General features: G+C 31.1%; 1 protein-coding gene across 3 annotated transcripts; it reads left to right on the forward strand.

Moving 5' to 3' along the window:
• The first annotated feature begins 673 nt into the window (after positions 1 to 673).
• LOC135839981 (uncharacterized) lies at positions 674 to 12,544 on the forward strand. 3 transcript variants are annotated; one of them, XM_065356295.1, is made up of 3 exons: positions 674 to 5,059; positions 7,211 to 7,324; positions 7,748 to 12,544. In XM_065356295.1, the coding sequence occupies exon 1, from the start codon at positions 674 to 676 to the stop codon at positions 2,468 to 2,470; it is 1,797 nt and encodes a 598-aa protein (XP_065212367.1). In that variant the 3' UTR covers positions 2,471 to 5,059; positions 7,211 to 7,324; positions 7,748 to 12,544. The 3 variants fall into 3 exon arrangements, with proteins under 3 accessions (XP_065212367.1, XP_065212359.1, XP_065212350.1); XM_065356287.1 differs by having other exon boundaries at positions 674 to 4,872; positions 4,951 to 7,324; XM_065356278.1 differs by having other exon boundaries at positions 674 to 7,324.
• Positions 12,545 to 24,869: the final 12,325 nt, after the last annotated feature.

Raw genomic sequence — 24,869 nt, forward strand, 5'->3', positions numbered from 1 at the left:
ACATAATCCTAAATATTGCGTATCACGTACACAGCAGCGAAAAATACTACTAATGAAATTTTCGTAATACATCTCAAGAAAACAAGATACGTCAAATGAATTGATATTTCTCGATGCCTGAATACTCAATTTTCATTTTACGTAAAACATTCAAGTAGAGTTTTTGACGTAACTTTAGGTGTACCATTATCGTAATTATAAGAAAGAAGATTATGTTCCGTTTATTTTTATTTTACTCAGCCGTAATTAAAAATAATCATTTGTTCACGTAATTTATATATGAAAATAAAAAACCATCGCTTAAACACGCTATAGTTCTTATTTAACATCATAGAAGGGTAAAAGGCAAAAGCCCAACTAGTCAGAGCAGTTTCATCTGTTAACAAAAACCTGAAATGGGTGTTCCCAACGATAACCGGCTGATTGTATAATCTTCAAGAAATATTTTGCTACATTTCTACTCAGCAAACAGTGAAGTACGAAATACGAGTAAAATTTTCTCTAGTGGCGTAATTAAAAGAAAATTTACATCAAGACAACTCCATTTATTTACATCAACAATTTCCGTAAGTACAGAATCATTCGTAACAGTAAAAATTACGCAAAACAGCATGAAAATTAATGTAATACAAAATACACGAAATTTAATGAATACCCATGATGTTGACAGAAAATGGATAGCAGAATAGTAAATATCGTGTCTTGCTCATCATGTAATCAATCACTGGCTGAGCCCCCGATCGTTGAGCAAATAGAAAATCCTCTCGTAGCAACCACGTGTACGCATCTGTATCACCTGCAGTGTTTGAAAGACGTAATAGATATTGCTCCACCTGGTGCTGTAAAATGCGTATTCCCTAGATGTGACCAAGAAATCCAACCAGACACTCATTATTTCGTAAAAGGTAACATGAAGCAAATTACCATGATAGATGAATTTCGTAACACACCGTCTTTCCTCGTAAGTCGAATCAAAGAACTAGAAGAAGAAAATCAAGAATTACGTAAAACAAATACATCACAAGAAATAGAAATACAACGCATTAATAATAAAGCTAAACAAAGTATTCAAAAGATTATTGACCTGAAAGCAATCACGAAAACAGTAGAATTTTCAACACCAGCACCGAAACTGGAGGAAATCAAACGTGACTCACCGTTGTCCGAAGAGAATAATCGTACTGATGACGACGGAGAAATGCTTGAGATGAATTTTACCCCTTCATATGAATGCATGTCTGATGAAGATAAAAAATCAACGAACTCGAAGATAACAAAAGAAGACATCCAAGAATTATCACCTATAAAACAAAAAACAAAAGATAAATCTCCAATTACTAAAAAAGCGAACAGTACCATAATTAAAATAAGACAAAGCAGTAATGATCGTAAACAGTTGTCACCGAAGAAAAAATCACCAGAACGCAAAAGATTAATAACACCGCCACGTAGCAAATCTCCAACTAAATCAACAATCACACGTATTCGCCCTACGTCTCCGGTATACAAACGACCATACGTAAAACCAAATTATTCTAGCTATCGATATTCAACACGCGTACCGAGAACACCATTAGGATATAACAGAAGACATGAATTACGAAAACAAGATTACGAAAGACGCAACTCGAAACGCTACGAATCTCTGATGATTTATCCATCTTCTAAATGTTACCCTAAACCTGGACAATTTGCGGCGATTAAGACAATCAAACATTTACGTAACTCGATAACAATAGATACCTATGCAGAAAAAAGAGCTCAAACAGTATATTTACCGATTAACTACACTTTATTTCGAAAAGAGCTGGAAAATTTCAGTTACCCGCTAATGAACAGAGCACCAAAAGAAGTATACAATAACATACGCCCGATCAAAGATCATCTATTTCTCAGAAGTTTTTCGATGACAGTAGGAAATGGTGGTTCTGAAACAATCTTCTTGATTCAAAATCATTTCATGATTGGAGATGGAGCAATCCAACAAATTGTCCACACAGCCGTAAAAGCAGATCCCAGTTACGTAGATGCGATGAAATTTAATGACTTCATACAGCCAAACATCTCCGTTGACCAACTCGAACGCAATATTGACAAACACCTTCTAAAATCAACGCGAGGTATAATAATGTCGGTAGGCCACAAAGACCTCATGGATGGGACCTGTGAAGAAAAGTTAAAATCTCAGTATTTACGATTAATAAACACTTTGGAACGCAAAGGAGCTGAAACAATAGTGATATTACCTCCAATCCTGTTAAAAGAGTTTAAGGATCAAGGTTCTAAATTACGAGATTGGCTACAAAGAACAGCACATGAAAGACAGGAAACAGTAACATACGTAAGACAAGCGGAATCCATACTTGACCGATCCACTCCAATTGAAAAAGGTGAAAACGAAGCGCCGACAATGATACAACATATCATCTTAGAACTGATCCTGGGTCTCATTCCATTCCTCACCGAATAAAAATTCACACATTGAACCATTTCGAAAATCTTCTGATCCTATGAAACAATTTGACACAAAGTATTCAAGCATTTCACATTGCGTAACACAAGAGAAATATACTTCCCGTAATGATTGTTCACAAATGGTTTCAACTGAAATGAAGATTAATCCAAGATATTATTCATCATCAAGATAGAAACCTGAAACAGAAAAACAGAAACACATTATTAGTTGCAAATAATTCAAAAATTTCGTAAAACACATACTTGTACTATTTATTATTTTTTATCTTTTAAGCAAGAAGCATTGTAAAATTTTTTTTTTCTTCTCTTCTCTCTTCCCTTATCAGTAAGCAGTGTTATCTATTTTTTATTTTTTTTATTATTCTACAAATTATGTATTTTAATATGTTTTTACCTAGTACAGTTTCCATTTTATCCATTCATTCATTTCTCGGAAGGTCCATGTTCAAGCGTAATAACCAAATGTTGACATAATTCGGGGCAGAAGAAGAGGAGATCGCAATCATCTCTTAATTTGAGAATTTATGTAAACACTATGCCATTACACAAACTCGGGGCATATGTAGAGACAGATTGTGATGCATTTTCGGTCGCGTATGCGAGAGAAATTCGTTCTGCCTCTAGCCAACATTAAAGATAGTTTCGTAATACGACACCTAGCGGATTAGTTCACTCTATACTTCGTAACGAGAGAACATACGCTAGAGAAACCAGTCATTTGGCGACTCCCGATGATAAAACATCGGATATCAATGTTCCGGAGATGGTATAGGACCACCTATACCATGCTATTTGCGTAAATCTAATGGACTAAATTAGTAGCACAAGTCCAGTCATATACGAAATATGAACTGGTGAAGCAAGTGATCTATTTCGAATATGTTCTGTGTTCCAGTTACGTTGATAGAGTCGTTCAGATGCACTCGGGTCCAGGAGTTATTACGTAAAACATCCGAGGATCCTTATTGTAAATCTCATCTAAATGAGTAACATATATGGACCTTCCCACATCCGTGTACTGTTCCCTATTCCCTGTGGTGATGTGCATTGCACTTTCTTAGGCATGAATATGCTATCTCTCCTTTTCGTAATACTGTACAGGCCAGTATAAATAATATAGCTTGAGTAAGTTGTTATTACGTACTTGAATAAACAATACATGGAATGACAACTGAAGATGTGTTTCTTATTTCGTAAGGTATATATAATTAGATAATTGTCTGTGTGGTATACGTAAATACACTCAGTGTCCGAAAAGTAGGTAACGAGGCGGTAAGTCGCCAGGTACCTACAAAGCTCTCAGAAGCTAGGTACTGCTAGACCTCAAGTAGGTAGCTAGCATATGTGAGACCTATACATGGAGATGTGCTTGTAACAGCATCATCGTAATGTGCAGAATATATCTCCACAAAAAATTATTTATATCGTTTATTAATCTGTGATCAAGAGTATGAAAAATTCATTGGAAAAATAAAATTTTATTGTTCTTACGATATAAGAGCTGTACAAGTATTCAAAGAACAATTCCTGAAAAATGAATTAACAGCACACTCTGACTCTGGTGAAATTGGTCTCATTACCAACATCAATAAATGGAATAAATTCAGCGAATTTATCGACGAAACTTTTGAAAACGATATTACGTCAAGATTGGTGGTGAAGAAAAAGTTGGTATCAAAGATGGCCTGCACTTCTGCCTACCAAAACCCTAAACATTTTGAAACCTTTTATAATCGTTTCGATGATCTCGTGAAAGTTGTTGAAATGTTATTTGTAGACGATAGTAGTAGTATACAAACACGGTTTCTGGGGTGGTTTTGAATTAATCCCACATTTCTGTACATATTTTTTCGTTTTTGTACATATTTTTAGTGCCTACGAACAGTCTATTACCAAGACGTGTATGTTGAATAAATTGCATACTCGACAGTTTCAAGGTGTGTACTGTGTTTTAAATTTTATTAACTAAGAAGAATGAAAAAATTGAACATGGATAGAACTTGAATTTATTTATTACGAAACAAAAAATTTGAGTAGGTACATTTGTTAGTAGGTAAGTATATATTACATATTTTTAAAAATTGAAATGTATTATAAAATATGGCTCAATAAAAATTAAATAGAGTTGGAAATTTCATTTTTCATACATTTGCTTTATCAGGTTTTCCATTTCTAAATCGTCATCTTGAAGTTCTTTTAACACAAGCTTATGTTCATTTTCTGTCTCTGTGTAAGTTTTACATTTGCAGTAACATTGACCATATGCTCCGCATTTGAAGCACCCAACAGCATCTACCTCAGTTTCATTCAATTGGAAGCATTCTTTTCCACAACAGTAAATTGGTTTTCTCAATCGTTTATGTGTACCTGATGTTGTTTTATCTGCGTTTTCATCTGGTAACTGTTGATTGTTTTCAGGACTTGTAGTCTGTTCATCTGTGTTTTTATCTGTCAACTCTTGATTGCTGTTTTCAGGATGTTCCTCATTATTGATCCATGTTCTATATTTCTGAACATTGATGTAGGCACATGCAAATGATAAATGGTTACCAATTGGATGATGAACAGCTACTTTACAATCCAGGTAATGTGTTAAAAAGGGTAACTCCTTTGTAGGTGGGCAGTTTAGGCTGTTTAGATCAATTGTTGTTCGGTTTAAAAGCTCTTCTAAAGCTTTACATTTTTCTTTACCTTTTAAGTAAATTTTTGTAGCATGAAACAAAAACAATTTTATAAGTTTCACGACATGATGTAGTTGCATATTGCCATCTTCCCACTTTAGTCCATGGTAATTTTTTTGTAACCATGCGACTTCTTTTCTTCTTACCTCTGGAAGTTGGGTGATTGAATATGGAGGACTCACTATGAAACACGTTGGATCATCTTTTCCATCTCTGGATACTATTGCAAATTCTTTGATTATAAAATTATTTAATTGATCTCTAAATCCCAAGAAATCAACAATGAACTCCCTCTCGAAAGCAGAAGTAGGAGGCACCCATACTGATGGAAAAGTATTTTTTTTCTCTAATTTTTTATCGCTAGATCCGAATCCTTGCTCTTGTCTTTCTGTATCATTTAATTTCTGTAAGTTTAAAACAAATCATTAGTGCTTGAGTCAGCAAAAGTTTTCAGAAATATTAAGGGAGGATACATTAAAACACTGAAAAAGCAGATACCATAAATAAATAATAAAATAAAAAACTTGGTTCATCTATAGTGATACTTACATCACTCTCTTCTAATTCAGGATGAAGTATTAGCTCAATAATAAGTTGAGCTACCTTGTCACCCTTTTTGATTTTAAAATCTTCATTATTATGATTGTGAATAATTATTTGAATATTTCCCCTGTAATCTTCGTCAATCACGCCACCTACAGAATTGTAAGAGAACTTTGTTCAAGAAATTCATTACAATAATTTAAAAGATACTTTAGTTAGATAGGTACCTACCTCCAATATCAATAAAGTGATTTAGTGCCAAACTAGATCTTGGAGCTATTCTACCATAGCAGTTGTTAGGCATTTGAAGTTGTAAATCTGTTTTAATTAATTCCCTTCCTTTTGCAGGAACAATATAATCATATGCACTAAATTAAAAAAAAAACATTGAAAAAATAAATCAGTAGGTACTTTAAAAAAGAAGAAAGGGATATGAATAAAAAATTTTAAAAATAGGTATATTGGAAAAAATCAGCAAGACTTGAAAAAATAAGTGTGTAGGTTTAAATAAAGAATTGAAAAAAAAAAGAAGAAATAAATATAGTAGAAGAAAAAAAATTACATACCTCTTCAAATCATAACCAGCTGATTTTAAAGTTGCTTTTGTTGGAACAAATGCGTTTTCTGACATCTTTACAAATTTTAATACATTAGCCATGGTATGAAAAAAATATTACACAACTTTTTTCAAAAATACCTGATCACAATTGAAATGTTCGAAATTTATATAAATTCACTTCAAATTAAACACACTGAACTGTCTAAAATACAGATACTGGTATAGGTAGGTACTGTGTATTTGCAAGGCTTTATATACTAGAAATCTTCAGTCAACTTTACATGACCTCAAATTTTCCCCAGAAAATTATTTCATTAAATCCAGTAAAAATTACGATGAAACAGATTTTCGTAAGTTTATTTACTCAACTTTCATAACCTTACCTACATACTTTCAATGATGCAATTTTTATGATGTGGGTATTATAGGTGATCATCAAACTAAAGAAAACCAAGTCTTAAAACAGGTTCAGAATAGACTTACATTTTTTTATTATGTTGCACTCTCGGATCTTGCATTTTTTGTGCATTCTACATACCTATATCTTAACAGTGTTTAGAAGGTTGTTATAGTTACCTACCTTGATTATTTTGTTTTGCTATAAATTAGGCAAGAACAGTATTACACAAAGTGAATCAACAGACATGAAATATAAATAGGTACCTTACACAAAATTTATGAGAAAAAAAAAATCCGTTCATTTTAGTAGGGAGAACGACTACAATTTATAATATAAATACGAGAATGAACTGCATAGTAAAATTAATTTCTGTGTTGTTGTTAGTTTGGTGGTGTTTGTATAGTAATTTCGTGATACCTATCTTATTATTTTCATTTTTCATCATGTCTTCTCTAGATATAACTGAAATTTTCAACACTTTTTTAACAAGAATTTTTGATGGTGAACTTTATATAAAAAAGTTGATTTTAAGGAAGCCATTTACTCGTACAGAATTCCAGGAAATACTAGAGAAATTTAAGGACCTAAAAATGAAGGAACTCATTCCATTTGAGATGGAGTCTGCAGTTGAAGGTTGTTTGGAAACTCTGAGAAAAGAGATGATAGGTAAGATGTGTGTTGTTTTTTTTTTTTAAACTAAATTATGATTTTTATTCTAATAATTTTAATTTGAATAAAACTAGTAAGCATATTATTTCCTACCTAACATTTGAACCAATGCATACCTATACCCAGTATGCTGCGTTGTGGCAACCATACTGGTTACTATAGACCTATCACTGGCCAACTCTCACGCATGTTGTACTACATTGCTAGGTAGTAGTGGGTGGATTGGATCAGCCATTTAAAATGTCAATGTGTATAGGGAAACTGGTCCTAGTTGCTAAGCAACGCGACATAAGATTTGAACAGGATTGTGAGTGGTGGAACTGAAACGCACATGGTTGTCTGTCCCACCCCATAATTCTCCGTGCTAAATTTCAACTACACACTGATTCGTTTTTTTTTTCTTTTTATTATTGATTTTAGAGGAGGAACGGAGAATTGTAATTCAACAATTTGAAGATTCTATTAAGCGAGCTGTGGAGTCTGCAATGAAACTGGTCTACTCCCCACATCCAGAGGTACCATCATATTCAATATGATTTTTAAAAAATTATTTCATCATTGATTTTTCAATATTACAAGTACATTTTATTCATATGTAGGTACCTACTCATTTTTTTCTTACTGTTACTATTTTATTCATGGTGAATTTGTAATTATGCACTATACCTAATGAAAATAAATTTTTTTAAAAACAACTTTGTGCTTTTTTTTTTTCAATTTGAAAATAACACAGACTGATATATGTGTAGTATACCTACCTAAAAAAAGTTCAATTTGGACATGTTCCTGATACATAAAAAAATTTCTGTAACAATTTTATAGTTTATTGATGATTATGGATTACATTAAAAAAAAAAAAAAAAAAATACATTATCATTCTTAGCTTAGTCAACATAATCGGATACATTAATCCAACTGTTTTCTGATATAGGTAAACCCAGCCATTTCTCTCTGATTTTGTTATTTTTTCTTCGAATTATCTTCTCAATTAAATGAACTTGAGGGTGTTTAGCTTTGATAATTTCTTCACGGTAAAAAGATCCTTGTATAGGTTGTTTTCTCAAATCTTCCAACACGTAAGTAGTAGGATATGATACATTTTGAATTTTTTTTATTCTAAAAACTTCATTTGAATAGTTTTGATGGTAGGCCTTGTCAAATTTCCCACGAGAGAAAGATATCCGAACTAGGTCATTTTTTTTAAACTTTTCTGATAGATATTTTCGTTTTGGGGCTGTGTTTTTCAAAATATTTTTCAAAACGTCAATTTCATTGCTAAAATTGACATCTATAGGTCTGTATTTGGTAGTGTGATGAATAGTTTTGTTGTACAAATTAACAACTTCAGGTAATACTTTCAGGTATCTAAAAGAACCCTGTTTAGCCATTTCTTTATAAAGAGCAGTTTTTAAGGTTCTTATCACTCTTTCTACAATTGAAGCTTTTATTACAGAATATGTACTGTAATGATTAATGTTGTATTTTTTGTAAATTTTTTCACATTCTCTGTTGAAAAATTCTTTCCCATCATCAGTTTGTAAATTTTTTGGGGGGTTTGCTCTGATGAATATTTTTTCTAAAGCAGATGTTACATCTGTCATTTTCTTGCTTTTCAATGGTTCAGTATATACCATTTTAGAAAAACAATTTATGACAACTAAAATATACATGTACTTATTATTTATATTAGCATATTTTTGCATATCTATCAAATCTGCAGCATACAAATCATACAAAGATCTAATTTCTACATGTCTACGAGTATAATTTTTTCTTGCTGGACTGTACAATTGATTGATCAATTCATTTTTAATGCTTAAACCCATGACAATAATTTTTAGTATATGTACTCTTCCTGGAGTTCTTCTAATATGGCATTAATTTCGTTTGTTATTTCACTAGATGTATTTCCAGCTTGCTTTTCAGCATGTAATATTTTCAAACGAGAAACAAGTTCGTTTGGATCATTAAAATAAATTACATTAAATTTCTTATTATTTGATACCTTGTATCTGTAATGAGGCTGAGGAATGATGTTAAGGTTATGTTTGATTTTATTTTTCTTCAATTTTTTTCTATTTATATTCTGACGATTCGGATTTTGTATTGATGTAGTCCTTGAAGTTTTTTTAGTGTTATAAGGATGGCTTGATTTATGTCTTTTCAAACCAGAGCCTTTTTTATTTATAGAAGATGGACTCTCTAAATTTTTGAGTGGTATTTGAAGTTGACTGTGATGTTGAGGTTCCTGATCAAAAACTGTACCCTCATTTATTGAGGGGGTGCTATAAACACTTCTTGTTCTAGGTGTTCTTTCAGGGGTAGAAACATACAAATGTCCAACAAGGCTTTTAAGAAATTGAAATTTATCAGAACGACTTCCAACATTCTTCCAGGCTCCAGAGCTGTTTTTTACAGCATCTGTACTGTATATTATTTCACGATAGCTTTCCAAATCATCTCCAGTGTACAGATTTTTATTTTGATCAATTGATTTACTTGTTAAAAGATATTTCAAGCCTGGTGTTAAATTGTATGTTTTATTATCATGAGTTATTAGATAGTCATCAACAACTACAACATTTTTTTTCCCTATTGTAAATTCTTCAGTTGTAGGGTTATATTTTAATCCATAGACACTATCTGCTAATGGTGGTAATCCCTCAATTGTGATGGATGGCTGTGGTGAAGGTGGTGGTTGAATAAGTGATGAATCGTTTATTATTTCTTCAATTTTGGACTGGGACTTGAGAGATTGTTGATTTGATGATTGATTAGATAATGAAAGAGTCACACGTTTATTTCCCCCCCTTTTTTTTAGAACTGTTTTTAAATTTGATTCAATATTTGTAAGAGGTCCAACTATTGGTTGTAAATTTTCTTGAACATGCTGAGCTGTTTGTTCTTTAATTAATTTTAATGCATTAAATTTTTCTTTGATATCTTTAGCTACTTCTAAAATTTCACTTTTTTCCTTAATTTCTTTATTTATATTTGACATGCTATCTGTAGATATCATAGTGTATGTATTGAAAAAATTTGATTAATAACAGTGTTGATTCATTGATTCAAAATAATGAAGTGATGAAATGATGATCTCAATTTGCCATTATATACATTTTTCCCATCTGTATCTATGATTATGAATCCATAAATTTTATTCCACACATGCTTACATATGTTTTGAAATTTTTCAAATGATATGTTATCTGCACTCAAATGATCATCATAAACATGTTTCAAATTTAAAGCATCCTGTTTGAATAAAACCACAAAATTTGCATTGTCTCTAATAAGTGACTTACTTATTCTGGCATAACTCTGACATAATAAGAAACATGATATGAATTTATGACGACCCATGGAAAAGTATTGTCTCAATTTTTCATTTGCTTCATTTGTTGAAGAAATATCATCAAAAATTACAATACTATGACTTTTACAATTTTCTGGGCTTGGTAAATCTTCACAATTTGAGTAACAATGAAAACCAATTTCTGGGATCAATTTGAACACATTTTTTATTTTCTCATACTTAGTTTGATATAAAGTTTTACTGATCAAATATACATGATCAAATTTTAACCCATTTTTATGGCACAATAAAGTTACAATCAAATTAGTTTTTCCACACCCTGACTTTCCAACGATCAACCCTCTAATTGAATCAGGAAACAATAGACCATGGATTTTTTGTGATTTTGACATTTTTTTTGTCATTTTATTTTCAAAAACAGCTATGTTGGTAGGCAGTTTTGTAGTTTGCTCAATTATTTTGAAATCACCATTATTTGATAACATTTTGAAATTTTTCCACCTATAATGGGTGAGAAAAGTATAAATACTGTTACTTTTCATCAAGTTAGTTCATTTATATATGAATTGTTCAGAGATATGTTAGATCACTCTTCTCAAAATAAAAGACATCAAACTGGTGAAGGTTTGATAAATACAATCATAAATAAGCTACCATTTGAATTGCATTATCCAGGCTACAGATATTTGGGTCCAGGTACAAAACTTGAAGAAAAGTTGGATCAAAATATTTCTGGAATAAATCCTCTAGACGAAGCAGCAAAATTACATGACATTGCCTACTCAAAACATCAAGACCTGGAAAGTAGACACAAAGCAGATAAGGAATTGGAGTATAAAGCTTGGGACAGAGTTAAAAGTAAAGACTCAAATTTTTCTGAGAAAGCAGCAGCTTATTTGACAACAAATCTTATGAAGATTAAAAGAAAAATTGGAGCAGGGTTGAAAAAAAAATCCTGCCAGCGTAAAAGAATCAATCAAATCAATTGTGGTACTCGTAAAATTAAAGGTAAAGGTTTAACCTTCAATCAAATTGTAAACAAGGCCCGCCAAGTTATTAAAAGGTATCCTAAAGATAGTCTTGAAAGTCTGGTTGCCAAGTCATTAGGTACCGTTAAAAAATATAAGGTGAAACAGACACGTTCTCGTGTTAAACGTGTGATCCCAGTACCTAAGACAGGCGGAGCTATACCACTCATACCTATATTATCCGCTTTATCTCACGTAGGAACGATAACTGGTGGAATTTCTTCTGTGTTGAATGCAATACGTAATATTCGTTCAGTCATTACAAATCAAAAAGGTAGCGGAATCAGTAGTAAATTTACACCAGTTAGTGTTGGACAAGGTCTTACCATTGGACCATATAAACGAGGTTTTGGTTTATATACATTACGATGACAAGCAGATGGGCTTCAAGATTGCCACCATCTAACAAACCTTTGGATTCAACTCAGTTGTGGTATTTAATAAAAAAATTCAATGTCAATCACTTTAGAGGAATATTTTCTAGAGATGGTTTACCTAAACAGCCTAGAAAAATTGAATGTGGAATAGTGAATTTAGATGCTTATAAAAACAAGGGAACTCACTGGTGTTGTTATTATAAATATTACAACACCATAATTTGGCATGACCCCATTGGAAACATATCCCCTCCTTTAGAAATGATTAAATATTTTAAAAATAGAAAAATAATTTATAATCACGAACCTACCCAAAAAATTAATTCTGTTAATTGTGGCCATATGTGTATTAAATTTCTGATAGATATGAATAAAAAACCCCTAAAAAAATGTCAATTGATTACTCAGCTATGTTAGATAATTTAAGATTGTGTATCAATTTTATTGTAATTTGTTGTCATGTTGCGAAATGTTACATAAAAAATTGTACAGAAAATGTTGTTTTTTATTTTCTTAGTATGCTTCTGGATATTATACCAAGCTAATGTGTGTTTTTGTAATCATACTTGGTGTAATTAAATTTATGAGCGATGATTTTAAAATCTCAAGTGTTTACTAGTTTAGAAAATTATTTTCTTGAAACTGGTCTATTGCTTAGCACAAATTTTACCCCAGTTTTACGTATTATACATCAAGCAAAGAAGAATGAAATTTTTGTATGGACGATTACAACAGAAGAATGGTTCATTTTAATGAGAAAAAACTGTCAATTTATGATGAAATTTTTCAACACTTCTTGTTCTATAGCTGACACAGTTGAAAATGACATGAAAATTGGCAGATATAAACTACATTTCAACTTTGAGACTAGGAGTATTATTGTTGAGGGAGATGTAGAAGACAGTCAACCTTTTACACTAACTCAGAGTCTATTTTTAGAAATGATTCAGTACTATGATATTCTGACTTCACATTATGAAGTATTAAATAAGTATCATCTATATGCCAAATTTGTATTCTCTGAAATGGTGAAATTTTTTTTGAAAAAGAAAACCTTCAAAAATTTCAATAAATCAACTCCATCCTCAATTACATATGAAGATATAGCACACATTGAACCCTCAAAGGTTACATTATTTCGTAATCTAGATACCATATTGTGCAAATTAATCTTCACTGAAATTAAAATAATAGCCTCAGAAAAGGTATATAAGCAAGTAACTATAATAAAGACTTTTTATTCTAATGTGTGGTGTGGTAACGAATATTTCATCTCGTTTCTGTAATAAGTTGATCAAGAAATTAATTTAAAAATGTGTGCAAAATTACCAAACGATAAAAAAATTGTATTCTGCGATTTCTCCTACTACTATGGATTAAATCACACTTTAGTTGTGAAGGAGATTGCAGCTATTAGTCTGGATGGAAGTTTCAGTCTACATGAAATTTTGCTTCCTCCATACATTCATTCCTGTGTGAATTATGAGCAAAGAAATGCAAATGAATGGTGCACACGAAACTTGGGAAATATTCCATGGAATTGTGGATTGAAACCATATGACTCAGTTATGAATGATGTCATGAAGAAAATCAACAAATATAATCCAACATTGATCTATGTAAAAGGTGTGGAAAAATGTAAATATTTACAAAATTTATTGAATAGCGAACACTTTGCTGAAAATCCCTTTAACCACACCTCAAATCATGAGAAGTTTCCCATCATCAAAGAAATGCAATCAGAATTTTTAGAGATGCCATGTTTTCCTGATCTGAGAAAACAGTTCCCAGGAATAGCCCATTTATATGGATCCTGCTACTTTCATACAGAGGGATGTGCACTTTTAAATTTAAAATTAATAATATTTTGGTTCTTTGTAAATGTATGCCCCTTTTATAATAAGTAAATTGTAATTATAATTTTATTTTAAAATGATCAATTATTGATCTTAGATAAATTTTAGTATAAATAGCATAATTCTAAAAATACTTGTTCATTCTAAACTTAGCATTTCTGTGAAATATTATTGAAAATAAAAAATTATGAACACATCACGTAGTTTCATTATTAATCATAACCAACCTTTGATTGATTATCAAATTTTCCCTGCAATACATTTGGAACCTCAAAGAATGTATGAAATTGCTCTAACATCTTTCTCATATATTGACACATTATCCAGTAATTATAATCCAAGCCCTCGAATTTCAGACAACCTTTTTCCAACACCACCTCCATCACCAACACATCACTCCTCAAATAACCAAAATGACAGATCTAATTCCCATAATTCAAATAATCAGTCTGCTAGCAATAATTCAAATGCAGTTAATCAATCTAATTCAACCCTTAACCCTGCCAATTCAAATCCTACTTCCAATTCTAGTAATTCTTCATCAGTACCTACACTACCATCTGATCCTCCGCCACCGCCGCCACCATCATCATCATCACAAACACTCGTGAAAGAAACATCAACAAGTCACCAGCAATCTGAAAAAATTTATTATGTACCAAATGATAAAAAATTACCTGAGGAGCTCAACCAATCAAAACAGGTAAATGATTCAAAATCAGCTGAGCTCAACCAATTAAAACAGATAAATAATTCAAAATCAGTTGTGGTTGACCCATTGAAGCAGGTAAACGATCCAAAATCATCAAACCAATCAAACATAAATCAACAGAAAGGAAAAAAGAATGCTGATGGTGAGGGGGATGAAGAAAGCAGTGATGATAATGATGACCAGGCATCAGATGAAAATGGGGAGCAAAGAAGAAGAAAACGTCAGATAATAACCCCAACTTCAATACCATCCTCAGCTTCTGTGATAAAAACTATAAATATCACATGTGATCTCATTTTTCCTCATAGTTATATTAACAGAGAAGAGGGAGAACACACCCGCATATTGTATTCTTTCATGACTTCATTCCAAAATACTGGCAATTTAGTAGTAAAAGAACCAAAACAGCCTATTTACCTGCCACTAGCAACAAATCGTGAGAATTCAGATAGAGATAAAATTCTGTCTAGTTTCAGTTTAAGAATAGAAGACGAACATAAGCATTTGCTTAATTTCAATAATAACTTATTTACGATAATTTTACATTTGAGGAAAATTCCTCAGGAAAACAGATTGCATTTTTAATGACACATGATTGTGTATAATCAGAAAAATAGAAAATTCTTGTCTCAAAATCACCAACAATTATTCAAAGGGACTAGTCAGAGGAGCCAATCTCACTTTAAGAAAAAACGAGTCAATCCTATAAAACACAAACTTACAAAGTCAAATTTGAAGTTTTTACATTCCATTGGTTTGAAAATAAGGAGTCCTGTAAAAGTGAAGAAATTGAAAAATAAAAATGATTGATTCAAACAGTTTAGATCTTTTAGAACCAGTGACTTTTGATGATTCAGTTGAAAAATTCACTTACCTTACATTTAAACCTTATAATAGTGGGGGACTGGGGTACTCAGACGAGATCCGAATTGGTATCAATAATCGTGATTTTATAGTGGCTCCTCATGCATCATATTTATGTATATCAGGACGAGTACATAGAAACAATAGTACAACATTCATTCATGCTATGCCTTGGAATGGCTTAATGCATTTATTTTCCACCATAACCTTTGAGATTAATGGAGTACCTGTAGATAGAGTTCACAATGCTGGGGTAACCACTACAATCAAAAGTTACTTATCTAAAACTGTCTCTGAAAGTAAATATTACGACTCATGTGGTTTTAATCATATGTCAAATCCATACACATCAGCATACAAAATAACAAGTTCAGGTTATTTTCAAATTTACCTACCTGCTCGTTTCATACTGGGGATATTTGAAGACTACAGAAAACCATTTACAAATTGTTTGCTAGAATTAATTCTCTCACGAGCTAAAGATGATAAAAACGTTTTCATTCATCCTGGACGTGCAGCTGCAGCAGCAGATACTGATATCACTGCTATTGATCCAACAATAACCCTGTCAGAAGTTTCTTGGAAAGTTCCTGTATTGAAATTATCTGACTCAGCTAGATTGCAAATGTTACAAACAATGAAAGACAATCGTACAATATCAATTCCATTTAGAACTTGGGAAATGTTTGAATATCCCACCCTCCCAACAAGTACTAATCATAGCTGGACCATCAAAACATCTCATTCGCTACATAAACCAAGATACGTTATTGTAGCTTTTCAAACAAATAGACGTAATCTATACTCAGCAAATGTATCCCTATTTGATAACATAAATTTACAATCTTTCCAACTTTCTTTAAACGATGAAAAATATCCATATGAACCACCAAATTTGGATGTGACATATGTTCAACGTGATCTGTTATACCACATGTTTGCAAATTTCCAGGTTTCTTATTATAAAAAACCTTTTCCAGAGACTTGTTTTTCTGCAAGTGATTTTCTAGGTGATACTAGTGCATATCCAATTCCTATGATAGTAATAGATACCAGTAAACAAAAAGAGCAAGAGACCAATGTATCTGGTCCAATCAATATTAGGTTAGACTTTGTCTGTTCTTCTAATGTACCAGCAAATACCACAGCATATTGTCTTATTATTTATGATAGATGGTTTGCTTATTCCGCATTTGATGGAAATATAAAACAGATATTGTAGAGTAAATACTTACCTACCTACCTACTTACCTACCTAACAACCAACAAGTATATTTTTGAAACAATTTTTTTTAACTGCAATTTTATGTAAAAATAGAAAAATGAATAAATTACACACAAATAAAATAACATTTTTATTGATCAATCTTGTTAACATTTATATACATTTCTATACTCGTAATTTCAATCATCTTATTTAATAAATTTTATAAAAGATATTCTGCTTGTTTAATACTCTTTACATTATGTTTAATCTTACCATCCTTATCAATGACATACTTCAGACAGCATACCTTTATATTTTCAGAGTGGTTTGAGGAAAAATGTTGAGTATATGGCTCATAACAATCAAACATATCAGGGGGATAAATTTTAAAAATAGATCTGACTGAACAGATGGTACAAAACAAATTCAAATTTTGAAGGTTTTGTAAAAATTTGTACAGAGTTATAACTCTGGCAGATTTGGTCTTATACCAAAAATTTAAATCATATAACTGTTTAATCAGATGCTTGAAACATGGTTTACACAATGTCTCAAGCTTCCGATTCTCACAGGTGTAGTATGACTCAGTGAGACATACATTCATCTGTTTATAGGGAGTTGGATTTTGAGCCAAATGTTGAAAAATGGGACTAGTTTCCAAAGCAAATATTTCTACTGGGTGAAGAGTAATGTGAGTACCATTAAAAGTAGAAATTATCTCTTCCAAAGAATTGAATTTTTTATAATTGTTAGTTCTGATTAATTTATGTATTTCATTTACCGTGAGTTCTGTTTCCATTTTCCAAAATAAATCATCTGTTCTGTTTACAAAATAATACTGCCAATTATTAATTAAATCCATTCTGATTGTAGTAGGCAGCTCTCCCAGGGTTTTGAAATTGAAAATTTTGGGACATTTGTACTCGTAGGTTATTATTTTGGCTGCTTCTTCATAGAGGTTGGTTGAACGATTCAAAATGTTACAAGCACTGGCAGCTATTGACGAAGACAGTGAAGAGGATGACGAGGTGGAAGAATTTGATGATGATCGCGATGATGAAGTTGATTCAGACATTATTACAAAAATTTTACAGAAATAGAGTTTACTGAAAAAATATTTCCAACACTGATTTACAAGTACAGTAAAAAAAAAAAACTGATTAACAAACGAAAAAAAAAAAACTTTGAAGAGCACCGTCACTCAAGAGACAACAAACACAGGCAAGAGTTTGTAACCGTTTACATTTTTGTTGTTTAAAATCACCCGAATTTATACACGTAAAATCCATGTTCTTGAGTTGAAGGGAAAGTGGAATTTTTGTTTATTATCTGATTTTACTCATTGTAAAAATATAGCATGCAAATAATTGCATAATTTACGTAAATAGGGAACTTGGCTAAGCATAAAAATATGATGAATGAATGTTTAACTAGGTAGGTAGTCTACTGACTGCATTTTCAATTTATAATGCATCATAGTTGCAACCTCGTTCCCAAGATACTTGATGGTTCTCTTAGCTCGTAAAATGAGCTGTTATAATAGGTATCTGATTGCAGGTAAATAATGGGTATGTTTAATTTTATAAACAAGGTGTTTCATAACATACTCAACCCAGCTTTTTTTAAATTTATTTGTTTCCATTTTGAAAATATGTCAATGAAAGGAAAAGCAAGGCTACAGTCAAAAAAAGTTTTCCTATAGGAAAACCTTTTCCAGATACTTGGTTCTCCTTGAGTGATTTCATTGTAAAATTACTCAATAAATTCAACAGAGAGGTTAACCTCTTCAATTTTTTCCATATATAAGATCGTTTTCTTTCGATGAAAATTATCATTTGTGTGCAATATTTTTTCTGTTTAAGACTGTGTGAAAATTTTAATTTGAGTATTTTATAATTTTTAGCTGTGAATTTTCAAGTACCAAGTGTTTTTTTTTTCTATTTCAAAAGTAATTGCTTCAATATCATAAAAAAGTATTAAATTGTGTTAACTAGAGATTTTTTTAAAAAAATAACTTCAATTGTGAAATCATGAATTCATCTGCTGTTTCTTCTTCAACCCAATCATCAAACAACAACAGTTTCAGAAGGGTAGTTAAATCTAATAGTGCATTTATTGCTATTAGAATTATTAATAAGGAAATGACAATGGATGATTTACGTTCAATTCTGGAGATGACAAGTGTCATGAAATGGAACTGTAAAATTGAAGAAATTGTAAGTACTTATCTAATTCATTAATTCAGTACTACTTTTTCAAATCTGAAAGTGATTAAATTTTTGATTTCTTCCCAATACTTTTGAAAGACCTAATTGTTTTTCTTTTATAATTTCAAAATTTTCTGATTTACATTTTAGACACATACTAACCTACATGATTTTTTTTTTCAATTTCTAGAATTTTTTTTTACAACTTTTTAAAATGGTATTTTTTTCAAATTATAGAAACCAAAAGAACGAATAATCATTCTTGGATTTCCTTTTGCTATTCATGCAGACACTGTCTTAAATAATATGACTTCCATTTCCAAAATAAATATGAAAAACTTCGTTGATATTGAGAAAGTGGACTATTTACCTCTGGAAATGAGGAATAAAATGGAAAGTTTTCGTGAAAAATATGCAACAAAGGTTAGTTTTACTTGAGTTGAAAATAATAATACTTTTTACCTACACTAATTTTAAATTAAGAATTATTAATAGATACTTAATATTAATATAAATTTAATAATCAATAGGAATTTGAGTGTATATACTGTGATGAAAAATTCAATTCAAAAACTGAATGGAAAAATCATGAAAAAACTAGATCTCACTTATTGAAAACAATTGAAAAAAATCAAGAAAATGACAACAATAATGATCCAAAATTTATTTGTATCCCCGGAAAATCTGCTTTTAAAAATAGAATTTCTACATTAATTTTTGTTAATCAAGAACCTGAGTTCACCATACAACATTTTTTTGATAAAATTAATCCTTCTCTAAGTCAATCTTTGGCAGTATTTTTAAAAAATGATTCCTCAATCAAATGTAATTTCAATCTGTTTTGTTGGTATGCCAAAGCTACTGATGAGAGACAATTATTCAATTTAAACACCTCCAACATTACATTTTACATAAATGAAGATATTCTTAAAAAAATTCAAACAGAGTTGGTTTCACAGATAGATATTCAAAATGATGAGCTTAATAGGGGTGGATCTGGTTGGATTTTTGAATCAGTCTCTGAATTAGAGGTTCGTATCAATAAAAATGATCTTATGAATAAAGGTGGCAAGTTTATTGATTTACCCAAATCATTAAAAGATAAAAAGGCTGTTATAAATGTTCAAAATAAAGATGAGAAATGTTTTTACTATTGCATTTTATCCAAATTTAAGGCATATAGACCACATATAGCAGAACTGTATCATGATTTTGAGAAAAAATTAGCCAAGCGTAATATCAAATTTGATTTTAGTTGTATAAACTATCCAACTACAATAAAGGATATTCAAAATTTTGAGAAACATAATAATCATGTATCAGTCAACGTTTTTATCTATGAAACCAAAAAAATTTCTCCAATAAAGGTGTGTGATATGGAAAAAAAATTTCATTATGACCTATTAATGCTGAAAAGTAAAGGTGGCAATTATCATTACACATACATCAAAAATTTTAGTAGGCTAGTTTCTTCTCAGTTACATAAAAGAAAAACAGCAATAGAAATATGCAAACGTTGTTTAGTATTCTTTGCTGGTCATAATCGATTTGAAAAAATAACAGAGCATAAAAAATACTGTAACCCTCGTTCAGTAGAGCCATCTTGGTTTGTTATGCCTAGTGGAAACAGGACACATTTATATTATAAAAATTATAAATATGAGACACCAGTAACTTTTTGTGCCTTTGCTGACTTTGAAACCATGCTTCTTCCAGTAAAAGAAAATACATCAAGTAAAATATCAAAATTGAGAAAATATCAAAAACATGAACCTATAGCATTTAGTTTTTATGTTGTTCATTCAGAAAAGGGAAAAATTAGAGATCCAGTTTGCTATGTGGGAAAAAATGCATCAAGTATATTTTTTGATATGATAAAAGAGGTTGGTTTATATGTTGAAAGAAAGTACAAGAAATATAAAAATGTAAACAATTGCACAGGTTTTACAATAGAAGAATTTGAGAAATTTCATACCATTACAAAATGTGTCATTTGTAAAGAAGACTTTTTACCAGGTCAAAAAAGAGCCAGAGAACATTGTCATTTAACAGGGAAATACATAGGACCCTCACATGCTACTCCTTGCAACATAAATAGAACTACCCCTGACTTTCTTCCTGTATATTTTCATAATCTATCGAAATATGATAGTCATTTAATTCTTCATGGTTATAAGAGAGGTGCATCTGATATAAAAGTAATTCCTACCACAGAAGAAACCTATATTACATTTTCAAAAAAAATTAGTGATAATTTTTGGATTCGTTTTGTGGATTCTTATAGATTCTTATCTTCAAGTTTACATAAACTAATAGAGTCATTACCAACTTCACAACTAATCCATACACAAAAATATTTTTCTGAACCCCATCTTTTTGATCTTATAACACAAAAAGGATTTTTTTGTTATGATTTTTTAAATGATATAAAAAAATTACAACACAGAGAAATACCAACAAAACAAGATTTCTATAATGAATTGAATAACCAACACATTACTGATGAAGATTATGAATTTGTTCAAAATGTTTGGGAAAAATTTAAATGTAGAAATTTAGAGGACTATTTGGTAATTTATGTAATATCCGATTGTTTACTTTTGGCTGATGTATTTCTATCTTTTCGAAAATTATGTCTAGAAAATTATGATTTGGATCCATGTTATTTTTATTCACTTCCGGGTTATGCTTTTGAAACCATGTTAAAAACCACCAAAGTCAAATTTGATTTAATTGTAGACATTAATCAGTACCTATTTCTTGAAAAAGCTCTTCGAGGGGGATTAAATAATACAGTTTGTAGATATTCAGAAGCTAATAATAAATATGTCCCCGATCATTATGACCCAGAAAATAAAAAATTGAATACAATTGTGTACTGGGATGTAAATGGGTTGTACAGTCACATAATGAGAGACTGCAAGCTTCCAGTATCTAAATTTGAATGGATAGATGATAGTGAAATTCAAAAATTCACCACAGATTTCATACTAGAACTAGATGACACTAGTGACACTGGATTTTTTTTAGAAGTAGATCTGAAATATCCAATAGAACTACATGATTTTCACAATGCATTTCCATTTGCACCAGAAAAAAAGACTACTCCAAATTCAAAAATTTCTAAATTGTTATGCACTTTGGAAGATAAAAAAAATTATGTAATTCATTATCGTAATTTGAAGTTATGTCTCAAACATGGATTAATACTAGAAAAAGTTTACAAAATTCTAAAATTCACCCAGGAAAATTTTTGTAAGCCATACATTGACATTAATACAAATTTACGTAAAAATGCAAAAAATGCTTTCCAAAAAGCTTTCTTCAAATTACTTTGCAACTCTGTATTTGGAAAAACTATAGAAAATCAACGTAAATACATGAATTTCAGATTAATTTGTAATGAAAAAAAATTGAATACTGCAATTAAAAAGCCCTCATTCAAAAGTTCAGTAATTTTCTCAGAAAATCTTGTAGGTGTTCATTCATTCAAGTCTAAGGTTATTTTAAACAAGCCCATTTATGTTGGTATAAGTATTTTGGAACTATCTCGAAATTTTATGTATCAATTTTATTATGAAAATTTACCTGAAATTTTTAAAGGTCTTCCATTCCCACAATTATTATACATGGATACTGATAGTTTCATATTATCAGTACAGACAGACGATGTTTATCCATACATTGAAAAAACTTGTGAACAATATTTTGATACTAGCAATTACCCTATTAATCATCCATGTTACACAAATTTGAATAACACAGTCCCTGGATATTTTAAAGATGAACTTTATCCTGATCAATGTAAACGATTCATCTCCCTATGTCCAAAAGTTTACAGTTTAGATTTATTAAATAAAGAAGACAATATTAAAAAAATAAAGGGAGTAAAAACAGACATAGTGAAAAAAATGAGTTTCGAAGATTTTTACCAATGTTTATTTGAAAACATCACATGTAGAAAAGATCAACTACTTTTCAAATCTATCAATCACGAAATTTTTACTATTGTACAACAAAAACGAGCTCTTTTTAATTATTGTGATAAGCGTTACTTTTATAATAATATTGATAGTTTAGCCTATGGACACTATAAAATGTTAGAATATATTAATGATGAAACATCCATTTAATTAAGTAGGTATCTATGTTTTAAAATTAAGTATAAAACATAAGCTTGTGTAGGTAAAAATATTTTATGCAAACATTGTACATACGAGTAATATTGAATAAAATATATCTTAAGTGCAAAACAAACTTCTTGTGTATTTATTTGTTTCATTATTTGATCCAACAAGGCATCTTCTCGATATCTCAATTTGAAGATGAAAAAATTGATTAATTAGTTGATAAAATTTAAAACACAGTACACACCTTGAAACTGTTGAGTATGCAATTTATTCAACATGCACGTCTTGGTAATAGACTGTTTGTAGGCACTAAAAATATGTACAAAAACGAAAAAATATGTACAGAAATGTGGGATTAATTCAAAACCACCCCAGAAACCGTGTTTGTATACTACTGACGATGAGTTGAAAAAAGTGAAACGTTCGTTTTTTATTCCTCATGAGCAGCTCCTTCTGCGTTTACGTGATTATGATCGTAGGAATCCTTATTTTCCGTTTCTCTCAGAAGGGCGAGGTGACGACGTCACCAGCATGACCCTGCATTATAAAATGTTTAACCAAAAGTTGGCCGAGTGGTGGTCGAAGGACGATATCGAGAAGTAATTTTATCCGCTGATTTGTCAATGTAAAATGTATGTAAAAATTGAATAAAATTACTCAGTTTGAAAAACTCGTGCCTATCTGTGTTTTTTTTGTTTTTTTATCTAGGTAGCGGTACCTAATATTATAGAAACTCGCCTCTTCCTTTTCACTATTTTGCCTTTTTAAAACACTCCGCAAACCAGACACATGCGTCAACAGTATGAATATTGAATAAGGCAATAAACACAGCGTTATTGTACACAATTTCTATAAATTATATCCCTGGGCCCACATACATGCGTTGTATGCGCCAGTAAATCCGAATTTGCATTTGGTAGGGAACGAAGGAGGGAGGGAGGGAAGGGGTGAGTTAGAAAACACAAAGAGGATAGATAGAGATATTTAATATATCAGATTTTACAATTATTTTGTCTGCCTTTTAAGAACTTGGAAAAACTATTTTTGAAATTTCATACAAGTTGAAATAGATTTTCAGTTATTACACAAAAAAAAATCATTGAAGGGTATCCCTGTTGTGATAAGTGAATAATTCTGTGATGGAATATCGTGGGAAATTAATAGGAAAAAACATAATAGTCCAGGAGAATTAGCATTCCGCAGGGAAAAGCTTGATAACAAGCTGAATTTTGGTATTGTTTTTTTTTTTGATACGCTGAATACGAATTTTGGGTGTCCGGGTGAATCCGGTGTACGCTTCTCCCTTTTTGTGGACCTTTTGCCCCCCAAATTTGGTTTTTGGCTTATTACTCCAAAAATATGCATTTTAACGAAAAATTCCTGGTATGTTTTTTGTTCTCCTCAAAATTCCGCGTCGAATGAGGGGTCAGCAAATTTTCCAACTCCAAGAGGGATGGACCCATGGTCACTCAAAGTAGGGGTGTTTGGAAAAATTTCCAAAATATGTGATTGAGATGATTTGTATCCCATTTTTTATGCATGAAAAATGTATTCCATAACGTCAAGGATCTCTAACAAGGGTCAGTAGTTACTCAACATTTGTCGTAACGATAAATCATACCCCATTGTAAGCTATGCCAACTAATATAGAGAGGGGAAGGTATGAGGGTTACAGATCCCGCATCAGACAGTGAACGAAGTTATTCCATTCATTCAACCTCGACTCAACCTTCTGCCCTATCTAGAAATTGTGCAGACGAGTAGGCCTAGTGGAGTATCACAGTATCAGTAGAATACCTATAATAAGGCGGCAACAGCGCGTGGATCTCGCATTTTTTGGGTGAA

The sequence above is a fragment of the Planococcus citri genome, chromosome 1, assembly GCF_950023065.1.
Source record: "Planococcus citri chromosome 1, ihPlaCitr1.1, whole genome shotgun sequence".
Taxonomy (NCBI): domain Eukaryota; kingdom Metazoa; phylum Arthropoda; class Insecta; order Hemiptera; family Pseudococcidae; genus Planococcus; species Planococcus citri.

What these genes read in the sequence shown, in the direction of transcription:
- LOC135839981 (XM_065356278.1), top strand. Translation starts at nt 674, where the DNA reads ATGGATAGCAGAATAGTAAATATCGTGTCTTGCTCATCATGTAATCAA.